This window comes from Scylla paramamosain, unplaced genomic scaffold, assembly GCF_035594125.1.
Source record: "Scylla paramamosain isolate STU-SP2022 unplaced genomic scaffold, ASM3559412v1 Contig50, whole genome shotgun sequence".
In the NCBI taxonomy this organism is placed as follows: domain Eukaryota; kingdom Metazoa; phylum Arthropoda; class Malacostraca; order Decapoda; family Portunidae; genus Scylla; species Scylla paramamosain.
In genome coordinates this window covers 277941-287651 of record NW_026973715.1, presented here as the reverse complement: position 1 = coordinate 287651, position 9711 = coordinate 277941, and the positions used below count along the sequence as shown (strand labels likewise).

The 9711-nt window shown below is 38.6% G+C and overlaps 2 protein-coding genes across 2 annotated transcripts; one reads left to right on the top strand and one right to left on the bottom strand.

The window, feature by feature from the left end:
* Positions 1-3187: 3187 nt before the first annotated feature.
* On the top strand, positions 3188-5856 carry LOC135098194 (uncharacterized). The gene is made up of 2 exons (XM_064000439.1): positions 3188-3636; positions 4697-5856. Exons 1-2 carry the CDS (start codon positions 3329-3331, stop codon positions 5583-5585), a joined length of 1197 nt encoding a protein of 398 aa, XP_063856509.1. The 5' UTR covers positions 3188-3328; the 3' UTR covers positions 5586-5856.
* Positions 3655-6211, bottom strand: LOC135098195 (transcription factor Adf-1-like). Its single transcript, XM_064000440.1, has 2 exons — positions 5857-6211; positions 3655-4650 (listed from the first exon to the last, which is right to left on the bottom strand). The coding sequence occupies exons 1-2, from the start codon at positions 5987-5989 to the stop codon at positions 3863-3865; spliced, it is 921 nt and encodes a 306-aa protein (XP_063856510.1). The 5' UTR covers positions 5990-6211; the 3' UTR covers positions 3655-3862.
* Between the last annotated feature and the right edge of the window lie 3500 nt (positions 6212-9711).

Genomic DNA, 9711 nt, shown 5'->3' with positions numbered 1-9711 from the left:
GATAAACTTAAGATGCAAAAGAAAACGGATAACGACATACGAAATTATTAAGATTAATCAACGACACGGTTAATAGTACAATATAATAAATAAAACCTAATTCATACCTCTAATAACGAAATACATTAGCATACTTTTCAAAAATTAATAATAATAAATGTACATATGTCCATTATCTGAAAGTCTATTATTCTCATTTAATAGTACACACAAAGCTGATGGATATAATTCAAGCTTAGTTAAACACAAAATTCGAAAGTCTCAGTTAACAAAACAAAACCAAGTCTATACCTCCAACGATAAAATACATCAAAATACTTAAAAAAAATAAATAATAATAATAATAATGATAATAATAATAATAAACGAACAGATGCATCATCTGCATTAAACTCCTATTTCACCTACCGAGAGAAAAATGTACACAAATAATATTATTCCCATTCAAAAAATATACACAACTTTCATCGACATGATTCAAGTTTAGTTCCGATAGACTTGTAACACATCCCAAACTATCTTACATAAGAGTGCGTAATTAGCTTGTGTCGTACATAGCTCTTGAATAGTAGAAATCCGGTAAATGTCTCCAATATGTTGCGTTAAGGGACAGAAGTGAATAACATGCCCCTCTGTCTGAACATCCCCACAAGTACGAGTACACACCCTCTCTGCCAGTGGGAGGTAACCGCGGCTCCTTCTGCTCCACCTACCCACCTCCACTGCCAGAGAAAGTGCTGACACACGGAATCGGGTGAAAGCGGACCTATGTAATTCACTTACTTTGTAGTTCGTTTGATATAATGGGTGAACTGCCAAAGTTGGGTTCATTATAGTTCTATAAGTAATTCTTCTTGATGATGCTGAATTTAGCACACAGTTTTTTAGTTCATCCCATCCCACCTGTATGTCATCAGGGTTCTCATGCAACAAGCCTGTCAGGTATAGTCTGGTATTACCTCCTGTATCAAATACTGTCTTAACTACAAACGAAAATGGATCATCGTCCATCGTCTGCCTTTCTTCCCACTTACTTGCAAAGAACATCCTTTGCCTTTTCTTAACCAGAACTTTTAATGGTATCCTGACTTAATATAACACAGGTCGTTGCATATGTTCCCCCTGACATCAAGAAGACTTTTCAAAGACCAGTTATATAACTCATTAACAGGACTAAGATCCGCACTCAACACACACACACACACACACTGTCGTCTCATTATTACCAGCTGAGTGTGTCTTGTGGCGGGGCTCAGAAGGAAGGGACACAAAGGGTTGTCTATAATGGAGTGAACATAAAAGCAAGTCACACAATCCCTTTCATTCCTCATAGTAATTAATTAACGCTGACAACATTTCGCACCTTTGTCTTTGTCTCACGATAAACAACAACAACCACTGATACTTTCTTGTACGTGGAAAATTATCATCACATTGTGTTGACATTTTCCTGTTTATTTCCTCGTTTTTTTTTATTTATTTATTTCGTTTCTTCTTTCCTCGTCTTTTCCTTCACTTTTGTCTCGTGTTCCTATTTTTCACTTCCGTTGCTTCTTCCTTTCCTCTCCCTTGTTCCTTTTTTCCTTGTCTTTTTTTTTCTTTTTCTCATGTGTCGTGTTTCTATTGTTTATCTTCTTTGCCTCTTTTTTTTCTCGTTCGTACATTCTTTCCTTCTCCTTTGTCTCTTGTTTCTATTTCCTTCGTCCTTGTTTTTTTTTTCTTGCATGTGTCTTGTCTCTTGTGTTTCATTGTTGTGTGTGTGTGTGTATGTGTGTGTGTGTGTGTGTGTGTGTGTGTGTGTGTGTGTGTGTGTGTGTTTTCTCAACCTCTCTATTTTTCTTAGTGATGCTGGAAAGCTGCCCAGACCTGCTCCTTACAGGCTGCTTGTGGCTGTCTTTTTGTTCGTCTTTCTTTTTTTTCTTTCTTCCTTTCTGTCTGTCTGTCTGTCTGTTTGTATGTATGTATATGTATATATGTATGTATGTATGTATGTTTTATCTGTCTATGTCTGGATGTCTATTTTACTGTCTCTATATGGTTATCTCTCTCTCTCTCTCTCTCTCTCTCTCTCTCTCTCTCTCTCTCTCTCTCTCTCTCTCTCTCTCTCTCTCTCTCTCTCTCTCTCTCTCTCTCTCTCTCTCTCTCTCTCTCCCCCTATCACACACACACACACACACACACACACACACACACACACACACACACACACACACACACACACTACAAATATCACAGAGATTGACTTAAAAACACGTCAGGAAATCTCACGTGGAAAATGGCGGAAGTGTCTTTGGCCTGAAGGTTGCCTCACTGCAACACTCAGAGGCGATGGTACTTTCTCCCACTTCCCCTGTGATGGTTTAGGCGGCAAGAAGGAAATTTGACGGAGTTTGCACCCTGTGACCCGACATTTGTTACCTCTCAAGTCTCCTCTTCTTCCACCTAATCAAAATAATGGTTTCTAAATGCTCCTTTGAAGTGCTTTTCGTCTCATTTTGCCGATGTGTTTGTTGATTAGGTTCTCATTCATTTTCCTCTATTTTTCTTCGTGGTTTCCTTATGGCTGTAATTTTTTTCCTCTGTAATTTTCTCTACAAAGAGGCAAATAAATGCAGGGCTAGTCTTTTTTCTTGCTTTCTCTATTAACGTCATTATTTTGTTTCTATTTACAGAGGTGAATGTATTTCTCATTACTTCTCATACTTACTCAGGGCGCAGATGAACTGAGCTGCCACTCTTTGCTTTTTAGTTTCTCTGTGCACAGGTGAATGCAGCCCTTTCTCTTTATTTTCTTACCTTATCTATGCACAGGTAAAGACAACATTCACTATTTACTTTCTTTCTTTATGGCAGTTCAATGTATGTCATTTTTGTCTCACTCTTTCTATGAATTACCTCCTCACTCGCTCTCTTATCTTACCTTCTCCAGGAACGAAGATGAGTGTTTGTCATAATGCTCACGATGGTCACTTATTTTACTTCCCAGCGTAAAGTAATCCGCTCGTTGTTTACAGGTAACAGTTGTGGCAGCGAAGGGCGATAGTTTTATCGTGAAAGAAAGAATGAAGATTGAAGAATTTTCACAGTGTTCCAGTATCATACCAGCGTTTTGCTTTTTATCGTAAAGTAACCCGCATCGGTTTGGCGTTTACAGGTGATAATTATGACACTGAAGTGTTACTGTAGAAGAATTAAGGTCGATTCACACACATCAGTGACGTATCAGTGCCGTGTCCGTTCAGTGTCAGTGATACCGTGTTGTTTCCGTGACGTCTATTCACACACATCCGTGGTGCTGCCGTACACCGTGAAATCAGTGTTTTCCAGGATGGCAAAGTTTTCGGACGTGGAGTTGGCAATGATTGCCATAATTCTTGATGAAGAGGAAGAGGCAGAACAAAAAGTGAAGAAAAGAAAGTGGGTACATGAAGCGTGGCAGAAAAGAGAAACTGAAGGAGAGTTTGCGACTCTGTTCAAGGAATTAACAGATGATGAAACCAAATTTTTTCAGTACTTTAGAATGTCCAAAAACTGCTTCTGGATATTGTTCAATAAAATGAAAACTCAACTGAAGAAACAAGACACCCACTGGAGAAAGGCCATTAAACCAGAGGAACGATTAGCAGTTTGTTTAAGGTAAAATAATACTCCGTCTTTGTAGTTGGTCATTTACTGCACTTATCTATCTAAATCCGTGCTGGAGATTTCATAGACTCTTTAAACTTTTAAAAGTTTATTTTCATGCTAAGTGACAGTACGTACATTAATTTGTTTCTCACTCTCAAAATTCATCATTACTTATGTGTGTTTCTTGACGTTAGTGATAACTCTAATGTTTTAAGTTGTATAGCCTATTGAAGAGTTAAGAATCCTGAAAAGTTGAAAAGTAGTTTTGCAAAGGATTGGCGCTGTTTGGAACTGATGTATAAGTAGATAACTTCTGTTGCTGATCTCCATATGTTACTGTTGTATGTTCCTGCACTGGCTGAGGTGAGGGATGTGGAGTCGAAGTTGATGATGTAGAAGCTGAAGGCTCAGGTAGTCTTTCAAATGATTGTTGATTGATAAGCATTTGCATTTCATATTTCTGTACTGTAGCAAATATTTCAGATTTTGCTACATTCAAATAATAAGGGGTCAAAGTCTTGAGAGTTGGAGCAATGCCTGCTAGAAATGCGTCAACAGGGTGTGGTGGGGTGGAAGCGGTTTGATTTTCTTGTTTACTTATCAAATACTCCATTAATTTTGCAGAAGCTGTTTGTTGAGGTGCCACTCTCTTCTTTGATTTTCCTGCTAATGACTTAACTTTAGCTTCAAGAGTAGGCTTTGGTGAGGGCAATGGTTGTGTCTGCAAATCTTCATGCAGGCCTCCGTCCAATACTGTTGGTTCCCCTGCATCTGTCTGGATGTTCTCTTCTTCGTCCTCCTGGTTTTCTACAACATCGTCGTGATTGTTTCCTTCATGTTCCTCACTTGCGATGTTTCCCTTTGTTTCCCTCTCGTGCATGTATAACTTTAAAAAGCTTAATTGCTCAGAAAATTTGTACAGTGTAATTTTCTTTGCACTTTGCCCACTCTTAGTTGAAGTCTTCTTCATAGATTTTCTGTAATTGTCCCTTATATTGTTCCATCTGCTTTTACATGCTGAACCTGAAACAACAAAAGTTTTGATATAAGTTAAATTTCCTTGTTTCAGGTACCTAGCTACAGGGGATTCCTTAAGGACAATTTCGTTCAGCTACCGCTTGGGGCATAGCACAGTGTACAAAATTGTTATGGACACTTGCAGGATAATAACAGAAAATCTCATGAGCGAAGTACTACCAAAACCTTCAACAGAGATGTGGAAATCCATTGCTAGTGACTTTTCAACACTTTGGAATTTTCCTAACTGCTTGGGAGCTTTGGACGGGAAACATTTTACCATTCAGGCTCCCCCAAATAGTGGTTCTTTGTACTTTAACTATAAGAAGACATTTTCAGTTGTTTTGTTGGCGCTTGTTGATGCACATTACAATTTCATCACAATTGATGTTGGTGCATATGGAAAGAGCAGTGATGGTGGAATTTTTGCAAATTCTGGTCTAGGCAAAACACTACAGCAAGGCACATTATCAGTACCAGGGAATGCTACATTGCCAGGCACAAATAGTACTAAGGCTCCGTATGTAATGGTTGGTGATGAAGCATTCCCTCTAAAAACTTATTTGATGCGACCATATCCTGGACAAGATTTGGATAATTCTAAGCGTGTCTTTAATTACAGACTGTCTCGTGCCAGAAGAGTTGTTGAAAATACGTTTGGCATTTTGTCTCAAAAATTTAGAATATGTAACAGAAGAATTCAAGCAAAACCAGAAAATGTTGATCACATGATACTTGCAATCTGTGTTCTGCATAATTTCATTAGAAAATATGATGTAGAAACACGCCCGCATGTGGTAAATGCAACAGTGCCTAAAACAGCAGAAGCAAGACTTGAAAATCTGCCTCTGCAGGGTGGAAATGCAACAAGAGATGCGTTAGCTGTAAGGGAGCTGTACAAAGATTACTTTAATTCAGAGGCTGGATCTGTGCCATGGTAGTTTTGATGACTGCATATAAGAAGTCTAGGTACCTAGCAAAAGTAAACCTGCCATGTAGTGTGACTACAAAATTAAGAATATATCAAATACATAAATGAAAAAGAAAAATGTGATGTGAGGTGTTGTGGTGTGGTATGAGGTGTGGTCTGCTGTGGTGTGGTGTGGTGTGGTGTGGTGTGATGTGAGTTGTTGTAGTTTGATATGAGGTGAGATGTGGTGGTGTGGTGTGATGTGTTAGACTACTGTACACAATATTAAAAAGAGTACTTACCATCTACTTTCATTTCTTCTCCTATTTTATTCCATATATCTTGTTTAAAGTTGGAATCCATATATTTTGGTTGTGAGAGATCATACAGAACTGGATGGTTCCGCACCAGTTCAATGAGTAGTTCGTCATCCATAGCTTCCGGCGTCCGTGAAAATCTGAAAAATATCGGTGGCGACGATATTCAGTTTCACGGAACGGAGACGTAACGGTCACTGAGAGTCAAAACACGGTACTGCGCCGGACGTGTGTGAACGCGTCAGTCAAATTCAAAGTAACGATATTTTTTTTCACTGACACTGAAGCACTGAGCGGATACGGCACTGATACGTCACTGATGTGTGTGAATCGACCTTTATAGAGAAGACGAGAGGGAAGGTTGAATGTACCAAGAATATTCACCGTATTGTAGCATTATGGCCACGTTTTGCTATCCAACGTAAAATAACCCGCGTCATTTTGGTGTTTATTGGTGATAAGCATTGCATCGAGGGACACAAATAGGAGTATTACCGAGGAGACCAGAGGGAAGGTTGAAGTGTAAATATATCAAACATATTCACCGTATTCCCGCATCAGGAGTGCGACCTGGTCACATTCAGGCAGTCATATCTCACCTAATTCCATCGACCACATGAATCTTGCGAGGAGGGGAAATCTTCACGACACACATTCTCTGTATGCATGAATTTCAATCTCCAAATTTTCATCTTCACCAGCCGCTCCAGATGTCGTGTTTCCTGAGCTGGTGACAAGTCTTAGGCCTCGCTGTCCTCTCTGACCTTGAACACCAGGAAAGGCGCTTTGCTCGTACCCTGGACCGCCTTGGGTGTATTCATTACTATGTTTGTCTTGACGTTCACTTGTCTGGTGAGTTCATTCGGTTCAGCTTATTTCTTTTGGGTTCATGTAAACGTTATTTTTTTTTCGTCCGTTTTTTTATTTATTTATTTTTTGTTTATTTATTTATTTTGTTTTCTGTCCTATCATGCCTGTGCTGTCTTTCGATCCACTACAGAGGAAGTATTTGTGACAATCTTCTTACCGTCCAAGGCTTTACTTTGATTTTCCGGGTTTTAATGTAAGAATGTCTTTGGTCAAGGGCCAAAAAATGTAAAAAAAAAAAAAAAAAAGCAAGATGCCAGACCGTAGAGGAGACAACACAAAGACAAGCTCATAATTACCTAGAATTAGCTACTACTACTTTGCCAACAAGTATCATCTTCGCCAGGCACATCACAGAGCCGTGTGTCTCCAGCAGGAGGGCGTACATTGATTGCCACGCTCTTCATCTCACCTTAAAGCTGGGAAGTCTGAGTGTAACTCTGCTCTGTCACAATGGTGGTGTCACAGTGAAAGAGACGACTCAAGGAAGGGATCTTGTTGCCTGTTCTCGCTGCCTCCGCCACCCATCGCACCGAATCTGTTATGCAAGTCGCTGGGATTCATTAGTGCGTTCACTGGAAATGTTAAAATCTTTTCCTGTTACCTTTTCACTTCTGGGAGGGTTGGGAGACTTTTATTTTATTTTATTTTATTTTATTTTATTCTATTCTATTTTATTTATTTATTTATTTATTTATTTATTTTTGTTGGCCTTCTGAGGACGACTGTTGAAGCCAGGATTGATACCACTGCTACAGGCTCATCACTCGCCAGCATTATTCTCGATTAACGTGATAAATGTACTGATGATATTATGTTGCTGTTTATTGCAAGAAAGTCTTCCAGTGACAGTCATATTCTGAGTATGATTGCCTTTGCTCTAATGTTTGAGTTAAATACGTTTTTTTCTTAATTTGTAAATACCAACGTTATCATACGAAATATAATAAATACACCAGCAAATTATACTAACTAAAATATATATCAATGACTTGGATAATGGAATTAGTAGTGATGTTAGTAAATTTGCGGATGACACAAAGATAGGTAGAGTAATTATGCCAGAATCGGATGCCATCGCCTTGCAGGCAGATTTAGAAAGGATGAATAAATGGACGGACAGATGGCAAATGCAGCTCAATATAAACAAATGCAAAGTACTTAGCGCAGGTAAAGGAAACCCACACAGTAGGTACACAATAAACAACCAAACTCTGGTAGGTACGGGGTACGAGAAAGATTTAGGATTTTTAGTTAGCTCTGAACTCCGTCTAGGAAAACAATGCATAGAGGCCAGAAACAGGGCAAATAGAGTACTAGGATTAATTTTTAGGAGTGTTAAAAAGTAGAAGGCCGGAAGTAATATTAAAGTTATACTTGGCGCTGGTCAGACCTCATCTAGACTACGCTGTGCAGTTCTGGTCCCCACATTACAGGAAAGATATAGGTCTATTAGAATCAGTACAGAGGAGAATGACTAAAAGGATACAGGGGATGAGGAGTATTTCTTACGAGGCGAGGTTGAAGCTGTTGAATCTACATTCTTTAGAGAGATGTAGGTTAAGAGGGGACCTGATAGAAGTCTTTAAGTGGTATCAGGGTTATAACAAGGGGGACGTCAGCAAAATTCTTAGGATCAGCAACCAGGGTAGAAAAAGAAATAACGGGTTCAAACTTGAAAAATTTAGGTTTAAGAAAGAGATAGGAAGAAATTGGTTCTCAAATAGAGTGGTAGATGAGTGGAACGGACTCAGTAATCATGTTGTTAGTGCTAAGACATTAGGGAGCTTAAAGAGAAGATTAGACGGGTTTATGGATGGGGATGATAGGTGGAAATAGGTAGGTATATTTCATACAGGGACTGCCACGTGTAAATCTGGTCGCTTCTTGCAGCTTCCCTTATTTCTTATGTTCTTATGTTCTTAATGTAGTAATTACTGTGGAGAGCGAAACTTCATTTGACTTTATTGTTTATTCATTGTTTGCAATCATTCATTCATGAGTCTGAAAATGAAGTGAAGATGTCAGTGCCAGGCGCAGTAATAGATATCATTATTTACTGTTAATAAGCCGAGTATTGTTAAATGGCAGTGATGTTCCTTCTAAGGACTATATTTCCAAACTCTTATACGCCACAACTCCACTACTTTCAAAGGACTCTACAGAGACGAATTTATACGAGCTTTTTTTACGCTGTTTTTATATTTAAAGTAACATATTAACACAATTTCCACACTATTAACAGGAGAAATGATTCATAATACAGCAAATCATCTTTATAGCCTTTGAAAATAGTAGTGATGAAGTTAGGTGGGTTTTTAAGAGTGTTTTATGGTATGAGTGACAGATTAACAAGATTTCTGTATTACTGACACGATAAACTCTTGGGAACTTGGTACTCATCTCTGTGGTCTTTGAAAATAGTCGTCGTGAAGTTACATTGGTTTTTAAGAGTGTTTTATATAGTACTAGTGACAGATTAACGAGGTACATTACTGACACGAGAAACACTCTTGGAAACATGGTAGTCATCTCTGTGGCCTTTGAAAATACTCGTGGTAAGAGAGTGAAGCGTTGCAGTGTGTTATCTTAGAGTTTGAATTAGTATTGCTAACGCATGTCTTTATATTGATAATAGCATGACGTGTACTGAAACATTAATACGTAACTGGCATAAACATTTCTTACAGTGGCTAATTAATGATAAGTTTTGAATCCGAAACAGGAACGCAAATTTCGAGTCTTGTCCCTCCTCCTCTTTTTTTTTCTACTACTACTACTATTAACTATGGACTACTACTACTACTACTACTACTACTACTACTACTACTACTACTACTACTACAGGGATGCTCTAAACATATTAATTACAGAGATACGCTAAATATATCCATTACATCTTAACACATCCCTGTTGAAGCCTGAACACAACAGTCACAGCGAGAGGTTGACTCCTCCGCCCTGATCCGACAG

Bases quoted from the DNA above. Each gene is read 5' to 3' on its own strand.
- LOC135098194 (XM_064000439.1), top strand. From the start codon at position 3,329: ATGGCAAAGTTTTCGGACGTGGAGTTGGCAATGATTGCCATAATTCTT. The intron at 3,637-4,696 runs GTAAAATAATAC...TCCTTGTTTCAG, and splicing joins CGATTAGCAGTTTGTTTAAG to GTACCTAGCTACAGGGGATT.
- LOC135098195 (XM_064000440.1), bottom strand. From the start codon at position 5,989: ATGGATGACGAACTACTCATTGAACTGGTGCGGAACCATCCAGTTCTG. The intron at 4,651-5,856 runs GTAAGTACTCTT...TTGTTGTTTCAG, and splicing joins AGAAGAAATGAAAGTAGATG to GTTCAGCATGTAAAAGCAGA.